Here is a 19135-nt window from a genome sequence, read left to right on the forward strand (position 1 = left end):
CTCCAGCTGACGGAAGACTGCAGATATACACTACATATGTAAGTTCTAAATATAACTCTTACCCTTGTCCTTGTCATGTTGTACTGAATGGTTCTTATCACCACCAGTATCAGGAGACTCCCCAGTGAAATCTCGGTTAGAACACGCTCTGAGTACCAAGTGATATTTTTCAATATCTGCAATGAGGAAAAAAAATAGGTTTCAACACCACATTTCAATTGTGAGTGAGATGACATAAAATCATGCAGTTCTCTGGGCTCTTGCTTCCCTCAAGACAAATAAATTACCCTCCAAGTTCAATACACTAAAATGTACTCTGTTCTAGAGTTTCAAAAGATATTGCAGTAGTATCCAACTTGCAGATCTCATTAACTTTGTTCTGCAGGTCATGTGGTGAAGGCACAAAGAGGAAATACGTGAATAAAAAATTACTGGTGTGCTGAACTAACTTTAATTAAGCAGTATAAGTGTACACACACACACACACACACACACACACATATATATATATACATGTACATATATACACACATATGTAGCCACACCCGCACACATATGTGTGTGGAGAAAGTAAATAAGGAAGTGTTATTTACTCCTTCTCATAACACAAGAACTAGGGGTCACCAAATGAAATTAATAGGCAGCAGGTTTAAAACAAATAAAAGTAATTATTTCTTCACACAACACACAGTCAACCTGTGGAAATGTTTGCCAGAGAATGTTGTGAAGGCCAAGACTATATAACAGGGTTCAAAAAAGAACTAGATAAGTTCATGGAGGATAGGTCCATCAGTGGCTAGGATGGGCAGGGATTGTGTCTCTAGCCTCTGTTTGCCAGAAGCTGGGAATGAGCAATAGGGAATGAATCATTTGATGATTACCTGTTCTGTTCATTCCCTCTGGGGCACCTGGCATTGGCCACTGTCAGAAGACAGGCTACTGGGCTAGATGGACCTTTGCTCTGACCGAGTATGGCCGTTCTTATGCAAAGTGAAACCTGTCTTGAAAGTCTATTTAAGAGACTAGCAAAGATCAGCTGTTTACCATGACTAGAGCTCCTAGGTTCTATGGACAATACTAATAAATTTATAATAGAGGTATCTCATTAAAGGTGGAGAAGAATTGTACTCAGTGCATTTGGGAATACTCTGGGAAAACTAGTGAAATAGGAAGTTGTCTAATAAGGGTGGTTTCACGTAGAGTAAATGAAAGATATTAGTATGAGTTAAGTTTCAATGCAATATATGAGATTTACAAAAAAATATAATAGCATAAAAATGCATGCAAAATGTATACAACGAAACCTATGCAATAGTTTAACAATTTATTAGCAAACCTCTTGTCTTGAGACCATTCAAAAATAATCTCAAAACAACAGAGTACTGTTCTGCTCCACATTTATTAAACAGCCACCCTGTTAAGGGACAGATTTGTCAGCCCTCCGAATGGTCATTTATTGCAGGTTTAAATCAACATTAGTAATAAAATGAGACAAGGAACAGCCTCTTGTTAACAAAGCCAGTTCAAAACTACAAAACCTTCGCTTAGCATGGATGAAATTTCAAAAGCCCAATTTATTTATTTACCAATAAAACTTACAGAATTTTTTAATATTGCCCTCAGAATTTTTAATTTTTTTGGTGCAGAATTTTTAATTTTTTGCACAGAATGCCCTCAGGAGTAAGTATGATAAGTAAATCCTCGTGGCAGATGTAGTTTTCAAGTCAGTCAATCAGTCTCAGATCCACTGAGTTTTCTGCATCATTTTATCTCCCCAGAAAGGGAATTCAGTCTACGTGCATCTTGACATATTTACAAGTTATGAGATAATTTACAAGTTATGAAATAAGAGTACATAGAGAGGTCTATGCCAAAGGAACAACAGAGACTATGGCTATCTTTTCCTTCTCCAGTTGTGGTTTAAAGGAATTGTTATGAATCATTTTGTTAGCTAGGTTCCCCTTCCGCATTCCTGGAACCAGACCATCTTTTACAAAGTGTTGACTAGAAAGCGTTCAGACTCAAACACACCCTTTAAAAATAACATTTTGTGCATTTGTGTTGCACCACATGCACAAGTATTCACTTCCTTCCTATAATTAAACTTCTAGTTTAAGAGTCAAATTAAAAGCAGCCCTTGGCAGAGCTCAAATTGGACTGGTACGGACCAGTACATCAGGACTAGAACATTTTGCCAACGTATCAGCACTTCAGTGACTCCTGAGTCTTCAGTTATTCTTCTAAAAAGAAAAGGAGTACTTGTGGCACCTTAGAGACTAAACAACTTATTTGAGCATAAGCTTTCATGAGCGACAGCTCACTTCATTGGATGCATACTGTGGAAAATACAGAAGATGTTATACATATCTTCTGTATTTTCCACAGTATGCATCCGATGAAGTGAGCTGTCGCTCATGAAAGCTTATGCTCAAATAAATTGGTTAATCTCTAAGGTGCCACAAGTACTCCTTTTCTTTTTGCGAATACAGACTAACACGGCTGTTACTCTGAAACGAGTTATTCTTCTGGGAGCCCAGGCTGTATCCAAGTTCCACACCCTACTTCAAAGGAGGGATACTACTACTGGCCAACTTCCCTAAAGCCAATCCAGTCTAATAACTACTTTCACTCTACTGGATGGAGCCCAACCTCAGCATAAGGAATAGGAGGGTGGGAAGATGGGAGAATATACAGAGGCAACATCCCCACTTGTCTTTCAGGGTGATTGTGTTCATCTTCTCATCTCTTCTTTGGATGTCACCAAGAAAGACCAATACTCTCTCTTTTCCAAGTAAAGGCTCTTCAGATGACAAACATATTCCAAAGAAGCAGCAATGAAAAACTGTCCTCTCGTCTGCTGACTTTTACAGCTTCTAGGGTAACAGACTGAGAGGGAAATCTTTCCTCCAGAAGAGAAAAGGATCAGGAGGTGGCAGCCACTATCCTCAGAAAGAAACAGAGACCTGAAGGGGTGGTCACTACAATACACACACAGACAAAGGGAGGAGGTGACACCTGATACTACTTCAGGTTCTGGAATCTTTACACTCACTTCCTCTCTGGGATTAATGGGGTGGATCAAGGATCTGCATATACACCCCTCCCCCTTTCGAACAGGAGTCACAGGAGGTACCTAAAGCAAGAGGGAGTCATATGGGAAAGGCTTTAAAATGTTCTATATAGAAAGTGTCCGGGTTTCACAAAATAAAATGCATTCGGTGAAACTCCAGAAAGTTTTTTAAAAAGTTACAAGATGTCTTGTGAACCAGAAGTCCTAACATATACAATTACCAGAAAAAGAGGGCAGCCTGTGTTCTGAAGTCTACAGGGGATTCTGGAGGAATGCAGCATTAAGGTTGTTAACTCTGCAAAAAATGTGCCACAACATTTGGAATGAAAGCAAAAAAGTATAGGAGGTTGTTATCAAAAAGTACACTAGGGGTGTCTTACCATTACACTTAACATTAGTATATAATGGCAATTTGGTATACTGGAAATCATGGCATTGTAATTCCACACGATTACAGGGCAAATGCATTTGAAAATAAATGCACTGGTTGTGCCTCAACAGAGAGAGCCCATTATTCTTTGGTGATATTGTAGTCCTGGGACATACGTTAGTCTGCAAGAATGTACCTCTCTAAATATGGATGTCAGAGCTCAGGGCAAATGCACCACTCAAGGGTTCAGCAAGAGTACCCAACTCTCAGGCTTCCAGCTCCCCAGCTGTTGCCTCTCTTGAGTGGAGATGCACATCTCTCCTCCTTCTGACTGGCTATACCCAGACTGCCCCATTCCCTTGCCTCTGCTGTGTAATTCCCAGCACAGACAGGTTCCCTAGGCCACCTGCTTGCTTTCTCTTCAGAGATAGATAACAGATATAATTTACCACACTGTTCTTTCTAAGCAAGCCTACTCTATTCTTAAGGTACAAAGCATTACAGAAAAACATTAAAAACAATAAAAGAACCTACATGTATGTTAATAAACTTATCAGAGTTCATACCAACTCTCACAGGGGCTCTGGCAACTGCAGTCTTTTAATAACCCATTGTAAGGTCATCCTTGTGGTAACAAGTTCATCAAAGCTTCAGCTCAGAACAAGCACAGTGTCTTATGAAGCCTCAGTAGGCCAAGTTTTTCCTATCCTCCCCTAAGGATTGGGGGCCTCTGTGGATCAGGGGTCTTGTCCATTTGCTGGATCAGGAAGAAGGCCCCAAGTCAGCTGAAAATCAAGGTTTTTACCCAAAAGTCTGTTCTTTGTCTATTGGTCTCTGGAGAATTCTGTTTGAATTAGTATATGCATATCTCTCCAGGGGAACTTCAAAAGCTAATAACAGAGGAAGTTCATTAGTGTCCCCCCCTCCCTACTAGAGAAGGTACATACAATGTCACAACAACACATATACAATTGTACTTTTAATAAAATTTAGTTCTAAAGATGTTAATTCAAACTCAGCAAGGTTTAACTTAACTCAGTAAAGTTTATCTTAATTCCATAAAGTTTCTTGAAGATACTGTCAGTCTGTCACAATGGGTATTTAAATAACAAATGAATGGCTTGATTTTTAGAGATATGTAGCACTCACACTTCTCACCGATGATAGTGGAAGCAGCTGTGGGCAGCATCTCTGATAGTCACACTATTTCCTTCTTTGACAGAGTTACTGGCCAACTGGATAGGTATAAGCAGGTAACATGACTTGTCTTGACATTAGTAAAGCTTTTGATAATCCCACATGACATTCTCATAAGCAAACTAGGGAAACATGATGTAGATGAAATTACTACAAAGTGTGTGCACAACTGGTTGAAAAATCATATTCAAAGAGCAGTTATCAATGATTCGCTGTCAAACTGGGAGAATGTATCTAGTGAAGTCCTGCGGGACTCCCACCTCCTGAACTATTCAACCTTTTCATTAATGGAATGGAAAAGACAGTTACCTTTTTGTAACTGGTGTTCTTCGAGATGTGTTGCTCATGTCCATTCCATTGTAGCTGTGCATGCTCGGTACATGCACCAGTGCCGGAAGTGTTTCCCTCAGAGGTATCTGTTGGGGACCGGCTCTGGTGCCCTCTGGAGTGGTGACTGTATGCCGCGGTATAAGGGGCGCTGCCGGTTCCCCCAACCCTCAGTTCCTTCTTGCTGGAAACTCTGACAGTGGGGAAGGAGGATGGGTCATGGAATGGACATGAGCAACACCAGTTACGAAAAGGTAAACATCTTTTCTTCTTCAAGTGCTTGCTCATGTCCATTCCAGGTGCCTCCCAAGCAGTACCACCGGAGGTGGGTAGGAGTTCATGGACGTGTCGACTGTAACACAGCTCTGCCAAATCCAGCATCATCTCTGGCCTGCTGGGTGATGGCGTAATGTGCTGTGAACATGTGCACTGAAGACCACATGGCGGCCCTGCAGATGTCTTGGATGGGTCGGTGTGCTACGAAGGCTGCTGAGGACGCTTGTGCTCTGGTTGAGTGGGCCCTTAGGTGGTGGTTCGACCGAGCTAAGTCATAACAGGTCTGGATTCAGGAGGTGATCCAGTTCAAGATCCTCTGAGAGGACACCGGACACCTTTCATCCTGTCCACTGTTGTGATGAAGAGTTGGGTCGATATGCAGAAGGACTTGGTGCGCTCCAAGTAGAACGCTAGGGCGCACTGACCAACCAAGGTGTGCAGCTGCTTCTCCTCCGCAGTTGAGTGCAGCTTTGGACAGAAAACCAGGAGAAAGATATCCTAGTTAACACAGAAGTGGAACACTACCTTAGGCAAGAATGTGGGATGGGAGGGTCGCAGCTGGATCTTGTCCTTGTAGAAAACCGTGAAAGGAGGCTCCGAAGTGAAGGCTTTAATCTTGGATACTTGCCTCGCCAAGGTAATGGCTATAAGGAAAGCAATCTTGACAGATGTGAAACGGAACACGAGACCAAGGACCCAAAGGGAGGCCCCAGGAGCCTTGAGAGGATGATGTTGAGGTCCCATTGCAGAATCAGGTCCTGGACCAGTGGGAAGAGTCACTCTAGTCCTTTTAGGAACTGGATGGACATGTCATGTGAGAACACCAATTTGCCCTGGATATGCTGGTGGAAAGCCGATATGGCTGCTAAGTGCACCTTGATGGAGAAAGCGTGAGGCCTTGATGCTTAAGGTGTAGCAGGTAATCAAGGATGGATTGCAAAGACAACCTCATTGGGGAGATGCCCCACGCTTCTCTGCCCAGCAGGAGAATCACTTCCACTTTGCCAGGTAAGTCGCTCTGCTGGAGGGTTTTCTGCTTTCCAAGAGGACTTGCTGTACCTGAGTGGAGCAGGCCCTTTCCTCTGGGTTCAGACATTCACCAAGCCGTTAGGTGAAGGGAGGGAAAGTTCGGGTGCAGGACCCATCCGTCGTCTTGCGAGAGGAGATCTGGGCGGCTGGGCAATGGCCATGTGGGAGCCACGGCCAGGTCCATGAGCATGCCGAACCAATGTTGGCAAGGCCACACTGGGGCAGTCATGAGACTCATGCTTTGTCTGTTTTGACTTTTGCTAGTATCCTGCTGACCAGTGGAATCAGCGGGAATGTGTATGTCAGATCCCCTTCCGATGACAGAAGGAAGGTGTCAGTGAGGGAGTCCCTGCTTAGGCCCTGGAGGCAACAGAACTGCTGGCACGTCCTGTTCTGTCTGGTGGTGAACAGATTCACTCGGGGAGTTTCCCACCTTCAGAAGAGGACCTGGACAACCTCCGGGTGGAGGGACCACTCGTGGTGAGAGAAGGAGGATCTGCTGAGGTGATCCGTCAGCGCATTCTGGATGCCAGGGAGGTACGATGCCTCGAGGTGGATGTCGTGCTGGATGCAGAAGTCCCACAATTGGAACGCTTCCTGACACAGAGCCAACGAGTGAGCTCCCCCTTGCCTCTTGATGTAGAATATCGAGGCCATGTTGTCTGTGAGTATCCATACCACTTGACCGGAAAGATGTGGCAGGAAGACTCAGCAGGATAGGCGGACTGCTCCGAGTTCCCTGACGTTTATGTGCAATGTCAGTTCCTCTGGGGACTATATTCCTTGGATCCGCAGCTCGCCGGATGTGCTCCCCAACCGAGGTCGGAGGCATCCAATATTAGAGTTACCAACGATTGAGGACTCTTGAAGGGAACTCCTTCTAGGACCACCCTCAAGTTGGTCCACCACTGCAGGGAGGTAAATACGTTCGGTGGGATTGTGATGACTTGTCCAGATGATCCCTGGACAGGGCATAGACTGTTGCCAGCCACCGTTGGAGGGGTCACAGTCTGAGCCTCTCGTGGTGGATGACATAAGTACACACCAGCATGTGGTCCAACAGCCTGAGGCAGACCCAGGCTGTGGTGAGGGGATATGCAGAGACACTGGCAATGAGACCTGCCATCGTCTTGAACCTGTCCTGTGGCAGAAATGCTCTGGCACGGGTAGAGTTGAGGACAGCTCTGATAAACTAAATTTTCTGTACTGGAATTAACGTTAATTTTTCCTCGTTTATCAGCAGGCCCAGGGCACAGCACATGACCTGTAGTTCTGAGACGTCACGCTGGACCTGAGACCTGGAGCGGCCCTTGATGAGTCAGTCGTTGAGGTACGGGTAAATCTGGATACCCCAACACCTGAGGTAAGCAGCCACCACAGCCATGCACTTGATAAACACCCTTGGGGCTGTAGCCAGGCCGAATGGGAACACCATAAACTGGTAAGGAGCGGACCCCACTGTGAAGCGCAGGAATTGTCTGTGTCTTTGGCATATTGATATGTGGAAGTAAGCATCCTTCAAAATAGAGGGCAGCGTACCAGTCTCCCAGATCCAGAGGGGATGATGGAGGCCAGGGAGACCATGCGAAACTTCAACTTCTTGAGGCATTTGTTGAGGTCTCGCAGGTCCAGGATGGGTCTCAGACCCGCTTTGGCCTTTGGGATTAGAAAGTACCAGGAGTAAAACCCCTTGCCTCTGTACTCTTGAGGGACTTCCTTCACAGGCCCCACTTGCAGAAGGCCTTTTACCTCCTGCGTGAGCAGGCTCTCGTGAGAAGGGTCCCTGAAGAGGGACGGGGAAGGGGTGTGTGTGTGGGGGGGGGAAGAAATAAACTGGAGGGTATAACCCTGAGCCACGGTGTTGAGGACCCAGCGGTCCAAAGTTAGGGAGGCCCAGGCAGGGACAGGAGGTTGGAAAAATGCCAGGAAGCAGGATCCGGGATACAGGCTGGGAGTGTGCCCTCTGGCGCACCCTCAAAATGCCCACTTACCACCCTGCTGGTTGCGGGTGGAGCTCGACTGAGCAGAGGACGCCAGCTGGTGGCCTTGCCAGCATTTATAGCCTTTGCCCTTCTTATGGGAGGGATCCAACCTGTTCTGGTTTCCAAACCCTTGGGGCTGCTGCGGCTTAAACCACTTTCTAGCCAGGCCTGGGGCGTAGAGGCCCAGGGTCCATAATGTTGCCTGGGAGTCCTTCAGCCTTTGCAATTTTGTGTCTGTTTGTTCAACAGAGCTTGACCATCAAATGGGAGATCCTGTATTGACTGTTCGACCTCCGTCAACAAGCCCGACGACTAGAGCCAGGATGCCCTTCTCATCGAGATGGCAGAGCTCATGGTTCTGGCCGCAGAGTCCACCACGTCTGAGGCCACCTGGAGAGCTGCTGTAGCCACTGCTTTGCCCTCATTGAGGATCACCCGGAACTCCTTCCTGGGGTCCTTGGGCTGCGAATCCTTGAACTTGGCCATAGACTGCCACATGTTAAAATTGTAGCGGCCAAGCAGGCTCTGATAGTTGACCACCCATAGCTAGAGGCGCAATGATGAATACATTTTCCTTCTGAATAAATAGAGTCTCTTTGAGTTCTTGTTTTTGGGGAGGTTGCATCTGGTTGGCCCTGCCTTTCCCGTTCATTAATGGGTGAGACCACCAGTGAGCTTGGGGCAGGGTGTTTGTACAGGTAGCAGGCACACAGTACTTTTGTTCTGCCCTTTTGGAGATGGGAGCAGTGATGAGGGAGTCTGCCACAAGGATTTTGTAATTTTTGTTACCACCTTGTGCAAGGGCGCAAGGGCTGGAGCCACCAAGCTGAGGACATCAAATAGAGAGTCTGAGGGTTCCTCCAGCTGCTCAGCATGTAACCCCAAGTTTGAGGCGACCCACTTTAGTAGCTCCTGATGGGCTCTGGAATCATCCTGTGGGACTGGACAAGGGGCCCCTGTGATCGCCTCGTCAGCCAAGGATAAGGAGAAAGCAGGCACAGGAGGATCTGTCACCTCAGATGACTGTTCAAGTGGTTCCTCAACGGGGCCTGGGTGAACCTGAGGAGTCTTTTCCCCAGTCACCTTCATATCAGGGGGCAGTCGGGAGATGGGGGCCGATGGTTTATTCGAGGCCACCAAGGCCGACCAGAGCCCTTGCAAGGGCTGCGGGAACCCCCAGGGATTTCAAGGGTGCCGGGGGTAGGCCACTGGCCCTGGGGCCACAGTGCTTCGGGCAGTACCACACACATAATGGGTACCCCGATGTGGGACCCTGGACCGCTGGTAAAGACTTCTGCTCGGGACCAGAATCTGAAGAGAACGGATTGCGTCCGGGGGGCCAGGATGGTGCAGAGGCCGACTGTTCATCCCGGTCACGTCACTGCTGATCCAGATGCAGCAACGGGGAACTGCCTGAGCGCAACAACTCCTCATGCCGAGATCACAGAGACCGGTGGCGTTCAGTGGATCAGTGACGGTAAACCAGTGATCTATACCTCATGGTTTTTGAGCAGTGCTGGTCTGTCAAATGAGAGCGGGAGGGAGTAGGGCACCGAGCTGGGGAACGTCGGTGCGGCCATGGCGACCCATACCGGCACTCAGGCGACCAGTAGTGAGGTTCCTGGGACCATCGGCAAGAGTCTCCAGAACGGTGCCAAACACTAGGGGAGTGGCTCAGGCGTTCCCGGTAGTGGGGCTGCAGGGATAGGCTCACCTCCATGGTTCTGGGTCCTGTCACCGAAGATCGGCGTTTCGAGCCCAATGAGCGGTGTCCTGAGTCTGGAAACTGGCGGCAGGAACTCCACTGGGCGGGCCGCCCCATGTCTGAAGGGTAGTAGCTCTATGTGGACAAGCATTGGCGGGACACTCCATGTGGCGAGGAGCAGTGATGGGGACCGCTGGAAAGGTCCCAGGGCAGGTTTACCACTGGAATGGGGCACTGCTGTAGCTGGTGTGGGAGGCACCTGTAGCACTAGGATGTCCTGTGCAGCCCATAGGGCCTACGGCTTTGACGGCACGTCCAGGTGCTGAGCGCCTATGCCTCTATCTGGGGTGGCAGGCGCGTCTCAGGGTGGGCTAACCCACTCCACCCGAGCTGGGGCCCAACTCCCACTCGGAGGTGAGGAGCTGCCCCTGTCAGGTCTTCGCTCTCCTCTAGCCCTGTTTTTCCCTTTAAGAGATGTAGGCAATCGTCTCCTCCAGGCCTTTCTTTGCTTTCTTGCTGGTACCGGGGAGGGGGATCGGCGTCGGTCCAAAGATGGCACCGGCAGAGCACTCCACACCGATGCCGCAGTGCTGGGAGCAGAGTTCGATCTGGACTGTTCCGGTGCTGGTGCCAGCGCTGACTCCATACGGAGTGCCCAGAGACGTATGTCCCGCTCCTTTTTTGTCCGAGGTTTGAAGCCTTTACACTTGTTGCTGATGTGGATTTCGCACAGGCACAGCAACCGTGAGGATCGTTGATGGGCATTGGCTTTTTAAGCAGTCACAGGGTTTGAAGCCTGGGGATCAGGGCATTCTCCATCCCAAGGCTGAGTCCCATCCTGGACTAACTGACTAAGGGAAACTACTAACAATTTTCAACTATTTACAGGAGAAAAGTTTGTAACAACAGTTTGAGAAAGAGAAGGGTTGCCGAAGCAAGAAGACATTCTAGCAACTTCACTGGTGGTAGGAAGGAACTGAGGGTGGGGGGGACTGGTGGCGCCCCTTATATCACGGCATACAGGTGCAAGTGATGCCCCAGTTACAGCACTATGTCCAGTTCTGGGTGCCACACTTTAGGAAAGATGTGGATAAATTGGAGAATGTCCAAAGGAGAGCAACAAAAATGATAAAAGGTTAGGAAACCAGATCTCTGAGGAAACGTTATAAACAGTGGCCATGTTTCTAAGAAAACGAGACAGAAGGGACCTGAAACAGTCTATATGAAGGGCTGTTATAAAGAGGATGGTGATCAATTGTTCTCCATATCCACTAAAGTCAGGGCAGGAAATAATCTGTAGCAACGGAGATTTAAATTAGATATGAGGAAAACCTTTCTAACTATGAGTATAGCTAAATACTGGAATAGTTAAGTTCTGAAGTAGGTTATCAAGGGATGTTGTGGAATCCCCATCACTGGATCTTCTTTAAGAACAAGTTACAGGAACACCTGTCAGGGATGATCTTCATATATTTGGTCCAGCCACGGAGTGAGTAGGTAACCTCTCAAGGACTAGATAACCTCTCAAGATCCCTTCTATCCCTACATTTCATGATTCTATGATTACTTTACAATCTAAAGTTTAACTGCACACCATACACATCAGTAAAGTGACTGGTTGGTTGCTAGCTGTTGAAAGAGTAACAGAACTGCAAGCCTAAAAGTACATCCCACATTTGTAGCTTTCCCAGACTTAATGTGTCCTTTGAAGTTCAAATGTCAAATTTAGGAGAATAATGAATGCTGTAATACACAATATTCAGGTCATTTACTGATCACATAACATTCCACATCATTACGCTCCCTTTGCTGCTACTTAAGCTCTTAAATTCCTTCTATTAAAGGATTTTAATGTCAAACGTTATTTCCTAATTAATATATGATTTAAGAAAAAATTGTTAAGCTATGTAAGGTGCCTAATGGCTTGTTTCACACTTCAATGGACTGTGCCAACTTTAATTTTTATCTGAAGAGGATGGTGGACTGTCTGGAACTATTTTGTACTTGTGTTCTTTGCCTTTCCATGCCATCCCTTCTCTGCCCTCACCCCAAACTGTCACTGGCATACTTCATCTGCAGCTGAACAAGCAAGCAAGCTACTTCCGTCTGGAGCTTCTGACTGCATCAGTCCTCCCATTAATACTAACCATACTTACATACACATTTTGAGGGAAGAGTAGAACATCAAGGACCAACTGTCCACAACATCATGTTCAGCACTCTTCTTGCAAATAACCTTTTCTTTACCTCTCTCTGAGAAGCTCCATCAGCTCAGATATGAAATCCAAAGTCAGTTTATTAACATAGCTTTCCCCATTTGGCCCATACTCTGGATCTCATATCTGTTCAGACAATTTTGAATGACATTTGCTTTAAATTAGCATTTTGGCAGATTACTAGATTTCTACAATGAATGGTAACAAGGGCAAAAGTATTTTATAACTGAGGTGGAAGAAAGCCCCTATAAGGAACAACATAATATATAGCAAGGACTGGCCATTAACTTGAATCTAGATCACTTGTGCGTCTCCTCAACATATACAGTAACTCCTCACTTAACGTTGTCCTGGTTAACGTTGTTTCGTTGTTAGATACTGATCAATTAGAGAACATGCTCGTTTAAAAATGCGCAATGCTCCCTTATAATGTTGTTTGGCAGCCACCTGCTTTGTCCACTGCTTGCAGGAAGAGCAGCCCATTGCAGCTAGCTGGTGGGGGCTTGGAACCAGGGTGGACTAGGAGCCCCCAAGCAGGCTATCAATTGCCAGGCAGTTCAGCTGTCCCTCTCCCCACTGCCATATGCTGCTCCTGCCCTCTGCCTTGGAGCTGCTCCTGGGAGCCGCCTGCTTGCTGTGCTGGGGGGGAGGGGGAGGGAGGAAGGGTGCTAATGTCAGGGTGACCCCCTCCCCCCACTCCTGTACCCCATCTCCACAGAGATGGGGAGGGGACATGACAGGGCTCAGGATGGAGGGAGCTTGCTGGCAGCAGCTGCTGTCTCAACTTGCTGATCTACTTAAAAAGGCAGTGTACTCAGAGTGGGGTCAGCGTAATTAAAGGGGCAATGCACATCTCTCTCAGACACACACAAACACGGGGTGTGTGTCTCTGTCTCTCTCACACACACATGGTGTGTGTCTGTCTCTCTCTGCCATGCTGTGTCTCCTCCCTCCATTCGTACTGCCTTGTAGAGTGTGAGGCTACATTAACAACGTGTTAACCCTTGAGGGCTCAGCCCAGTGCTAGTTCATCATTTAGCAGTAAGGCATTCCCTGGGAAATATCCCACCCTCTTCCACCCTCTGACTCCACCACCTCAACCAAGCTTCACAATCACCATTGCTGTGCACAGTATTAAATTGTCTGTTTAAAACTTATACTGTGTGTGTGTATTTTTTGTCTGGCAAAAATTTTTCCCTTGAACCTAAACCCCACATTTACATTAATTTTTATGGTGAAATTGGATTTGCTTAACATCGTTTCGCTTAAAGTAGCATTTTTCAGGAACATAGCTACAACATTAAGCAAGGAGTTACTGTAATACTGGAAGCCAGTGATTCAACTTCTATCCAGTTTGTTTCATAGCTTTACTATGGAAATTATGAATCACAGAATCGTATTAGGGATGGAAAGAAACATATTGCCCATTCTATTGCCAATACAGGATTATTCCCAAACAGTACATTCTCAAGTGCTTTGTCCAGTCCAGTTTTAAGTGACTAAAACAATTTAACTTCCCATCAATTCCCTTGGAAGATTAGTATTCTACAGCCTAAACTATCTAAATGTTAGGAAATTTTTCTTAATTTTCAGCCTATTTCTTCCTCTTTACCCAATCTCATCCCAATTCTAATTAGTTATACTCTGCTGGACTATCATGGGCATTTCCTTTCCCGCAGCATTTATGCTCTCCAAATAAATCATATATTCCTCCCTCCCCTTTCCCCGAGTTATTTTAGTCTCCACCTGACCACACTTTACATTTTTTATTCTTGTAATTTTTCCTACTTCCAATTTAAAAACTTTTTAAGTAACAAAGTGCACAGAAACGTATGGTATATTTTAGGTGCAGTCTCAACAGTGACTTCTTATAAATTTCCTGGTCCATAACACAACGCCTTTGCAGGCTGATCAAAATGGAATCAACTCCCCACCCTTCAGAAAAAATCATCCCATAGGAGGCTCGTATTCAATTTGCTGTAGATCACCACCCCAGGTCTTTCTCATTATGGTTGCTCTGCAAGTATCTCCCCCACTCCTGTTAAGCAAAACCCTTTAAGTACAATTGTTTTATTAATGTACTACTTCACTCACTCTTCCAGATGCCAAACCAAGGCATCTCCTGGCTACCTCCCCCTCTTTATTTTATACTTGCACTAGCACCAAAAACTCAGAGTTGCCAATAGTCCCAATTTAGCTAGGATAAGCCCTAGGACAAAACCTTATTCATATTTTCTGTCCAATAAAGCTAGACTTAACAAGCCACATCTTTTCAAAAAAATAAATGACTAACTTACCTAGCAGTCAAAATATTTTGTTCATAAATATATTGAAGCATCACAGATTTACAGATTCCAAGGCCAGAAGGCACCATTCTGATCATCTATTCTGACCTTCAGTTCACAGAAATTCCCCAAAACAATTCCTAGAACAGATCTTTTAAAAAATCATCCAATCTTGATTTAAAAATCCTCAATAACGGAAAAGCCACCACAACCCTGGTTAAGTTGCACCAATGGCTGGTTACTGTCACTGTTAAAAATTTATGCCTTATTTCCAGTCTGAATTTGTCTAGCTTTAACTTCCAGACACTGGATTGTGTTATACTTTTCTCTGCTAGACTGTAGAGCCCATTATTAAATATTTGTTCCCCACCTAGATACTTACAGAGTGAAATCAAGTTACCCCTTAATTTCTGCTGTGTTAAACAAAATAGAGTAAAAGAGCTCAATCTATCACTATGAGGCATGTTTTTCTAATCTTTTAATCATTCTCATGGCTCTTCTTTGAACCCTCTCCAATTTATTAACATCCTTCTTGAACTGTGGATACAAAACTGGACACAGTATTCCAGCAGTGGTAGCAGCAGTGCCAAATGCAGAGGTAAAATAACCTCTCTATTCCTACTCAAGGTTCCACTTGCATCCTAGGATTACACTAGCTGTTTCGGCCACAGTGTCACACTGGGAGCTCATGTTCAGCTGATTATCCATCATGATCCCTAAATCTTTTCCAGTCCCTGCTTCCCACAAAAGGAACCTCCCTTCCTGTAAGAATGGTCTACATTCTTTGTTCCTAAATACAGACATTTACATTTAGCCATACTAAAATGAATATTGTTTGCTTCTGCCCAGTTTACCAAGCAATGCAGATTGCTCTGAATCAATGACCTGTCCCTTTCAGGATTTACCACTCCCATAATTTGTGTGTCGTCTGCAAATTTACAAATCCAAAACACCTTTACAAACCCACTTCCTAAGCCTATCGGTACATGCATTTGCAGCATTTTCACTACTTCAAGAAAAATAAAACACTTTACCATTAATGCAGGAACACTGAGGACCATGCATGGCTGCTAAATACTATGTATTTTGCCACTACTGATTCTTTCTTTGTTTTATAAAAACAAAAAAACAACCCCCTCTCTCCTCCCCAAACAAATAAGTTGTGCATTGGTAGCATTTAATCACAATCCCAAGTTTTTAATTTTTTTTTAAAGTAATTTAAAGTAATTTTTTAAAGTCCCAAACATAGGATAGTTTTCTTGCAACAGAAGAGCAATAGGATATGTGATCAGTACTATAAAAAGATTGTCAGGGCTGTGCGGTGGTTTTAAAACCAGAGACCAAGACACACAGTAATTATTTTGTTTTTAATTTAGACACATTTCTTTGGGGAGGGACAAAGAAAAAGACTGGATTTTGTAGAAAGAATATAGTAAGAGGATGGCTCTTCTCATCCTCCCTTCTTATCCATCTTTCTGAACTTTCTGAATTCACCAATCTTCTCTTTTCTTTGTTGAATTTTCTGAAACTTCCTGGAGTGTGTGTTTGGGACATCACTAATGCCATTATGAGACAGTAGAACTCTGCTGATCAAATTCCAAACGGATGTCAAACAGCAAAGGAGTTTTATGTTTCAAAATGTATGTGTGTATTTTAAAGCATGCATCCCTTTTCCAGCCAGTGACTATAGCTTTTCCTCAGTATGTCTTTACATATACTCCCTATACTTCCACCCACGAAACTCCATGAACTAATCAAGTTACTTCTTCTACAGCCTGCAAAGGAAGAAAGATTTTTAGTGTTGCTTCTATTTTTATATACATGGGGTGCACTCAGACACCAAGAGGCCATATTAGTATATAGGACAGACAGATTAGTTTCTGATTGCTTTATGACAGCCATCCTGTGAAGTACAGAAATACTCACAAAGCAAAGGGGAAATAATCTATGTGTAAATCAGCTTCTTTGAAGATGTTGTGACAAATATGGCAATTCCCAGCAATATCCTTGAAAACCCTTATTTAATTAAATTTAAGTAGCTTTGGAGTTCATTGTATTAAAAAGACAAAGTTTATGAATAATAGTGGAAAATGTATGTAACTGGTATAGTGGGGACACATGACCAATGTAAGCCCTAGGAAATGTTAAGAGCTTCAAAGGACTATTAGAAACAATGCGCGAAACAAGAATGAACTTTTGGTTCAATCTCAAGGGGTGAGGTGACTGCAAATGTGCCACCTCCAGTTATGCAAAAAACTCAGTCTTTTGAAACTACGCCCTGAGGAGGGGACCTTTGTCTGCTGATTATTTGTTCCCAGAGTCTTAGGATCAAAGGCCCAAGCTGTATACAGGAATGGCTGACTGATTCATCATGGTGCTAGTTGTGAGCTGAGGCTGCTCCGAATTTGTAATCACAGAACAACCCCTTAGTGGGGTTTGAAGCACTGACTCCTGTCAGAACCCTTGTTGGAGTTGGGGGTGATCTCTCATAAGCTTATTAGCATGTGTGTAGGTTCTTTTATTGTTTTAATATGTTTTCTTTGTAATGCTTTCATTTTAAGAATAAACATGCTTGCTTAGAAAGGGCTGTGTGGTAGCTTTTAACTGCTGGCAGTTATGCTGTTTATAGCCTCTGAAGAGAAAGTAAAGCACAGATGCTGGTCTTTTATGCAGTCTGGATTGCTGGGAATAACACAGAGTAGGCAGGGAACTGTGCAGCACAGAAAAACCCAAGTCGGGGGAGAGAAACACGAGTCACTGCCCAAGAGAGGTGACGGCTGAGGAGCCAGGAGTCTAGAATGGGTGCTTTTGTTGGACCTTGGAGAGAGAATATAGGTGCAGTTAACCTGAACAGTGACAGAACTTGCACCCTTAAGTCTCAAACTGTAAGTACAAGTCAGGCCAGGCATCCCTTAGCAATGGGGTTTAGTCTTGTTAGCTAGGCATGGTTCCCCCTCCCTCTTTGCCTAATGCCAGTGCCTAAGCCATTAAGAATATTCTTGCCAATTCCAAACAAGAGAGAAGTAAGAGTTACCCTATGAAAGCCAAATATAAAACACCACCCCTAAAGATGTATGATATAATCACTCAAAAAGTCAACATACGACCTCCTAAGGCAAACTCCTTAAACATTTAGGAAGTGTGGGGTGAGTGAGATAGCTATAATTCTGTTGCTGTGAAGGTAAGTAATTTACTCTCTCTCTTCTTCTTCTTCTTCTTCTTTTTTTTTTTTTTAAAAGAGTAACATACCATCTCCTCCATAAACTTATTAAGCTCAGTCTTGAAGCCAGTTCATTTTTCTGCCCCCACTGCTCCCCTTGGAAGGCTGTTCCAGAATTACACTCCTCTGATGGTTAGAAACCTTCGTCGAATTTCAAGCCTAAACTTGTTGATGGCCAGTTTATATCCATTTGTTCTTGTGTTTCAAAATAGAAAAACTGCACACAATGTTAAGACAATGAACAATTCTGCTTTTGTGCCACCACTGATCTGCTTTTGTTGCACAACTGATCTCTCTATCTTCCTCCTACTACTGTATGATGCACATTGCTCTATTCACCTAACTCGTCCTGAGGTATCAACCTCCTCCAATAGAGGCCAGCCCTCTGATCCCTTACCACAGTGCCAGGTACTCCACTAATTCTACCTGTTTTATAGCCACTGAGCCACATGCTTTTGGGATTTGGTTATGAACAGGGCTCCTTTGCAGAGCATCTGAAGTGCAGCTCTGACACGTATACTAGGGGCACTAATTGGGCCACCAACACTAGTACTGACAGCACAATGTATGTAAGGATCTGAGATGAAGATCTGACACATTATATTACCCCAAACGCCTTATGGGGTACTACACAAAATTACATTACAGCTATCAAGAAGTAGGTGATCCATTTTATCTACATGTTAGTCAACAGATTCCAACTGAAAGTCCAAGCAAAAGAATCAAGTTAATAGAAATGACTGTTTAGAGGAATAATACTTTGCAAACACCAGCTCTAAAAACATTCTAATTTTTCAAGGTTCCACACAGTTTTGCACTTGCCTATCCTCTCTGCATTTATTTCCTCTTACACCACCATCTGCTTTCTGTGCTGCATTCACTGTGCTCTGTTAACTGTTTCCATGTCTCTTTGGTCTGCACCCAAATTCATGTTCTCTTTCATGCAATCCAATATGCCTGAAATAGCACTGTAATTTGGCTCTCTTCCAGACCTCCTTCAAAAATTTCTTAAAGATCCATCTCTTTCATGATGTAGTCCCACTACAAAGACTATGCACTTCCTTTGATGGCCCTATTTGTACTGTTCTGCATTGTACCATCTAATGCCTTTTAGACTAACCTCTAGGAGGCAAAAAGAATGAGGAGTACTTGTGGCACCTTAGAGACTAACAAATTTATTTGGGCATAAGCTTTCGTGACTAAAACCCACTTCATCAGATGCATTGAGAGGAAAATACAGTAGGAAGATATATATAAATACAGAGAACATCATGTGCCAGCAATGCCCCTCTGCCATGTACATTGGCCAAACTGGACAGTCTCTACTCAAAAGAATAAATGGACACAAATCAGACGTCAAGAATTATAACATTCAAAAACCAGTCGGAGAACACTTCAACCTCCCTGGACACTCAATTACAGACCTAAAAGTGGCAATTCTTCAACAAAAAAACTTCA

General features: G+C 44.5%; 1 protein-coding gene across 3 annotated transcripts in view; it reads right to left on the bottom strand.

The window, feature by feature from the left end:
- The window catches only part of DYM (dymeclin), a 392088-nt gene that overhangs the window by 147056 nt on the left and 225897 nt on the right, over positions 1–19135 (bottom strand). For all 3 annotated transcript variants that reach the window (XM_074952350.1, XM_074952349.1, XM_074952351.1), the window contains one exon: positions 63–176. In XM_074952350.1, the coding sequence (XP_074808451.1) occupies positions 63–176 (114 nt within the window). The remainder of the gene's footprint in view (positions 1–62; positions 177–19135) is intronic.

This window comes from Natator depressus, chromosome 5, assembly GCF_965152275.1.
Source record: "Natator depressus isolate rNatDep1 chromosome 5, rNatDep2.hap1, whole genome shotgun sequence".
Taxonomy (NCBI): domain Eukaryota; kingdom Metazoa; phylum Chordata; order Testudines; family Cheloniidae; genus Natator; species Natator depressus.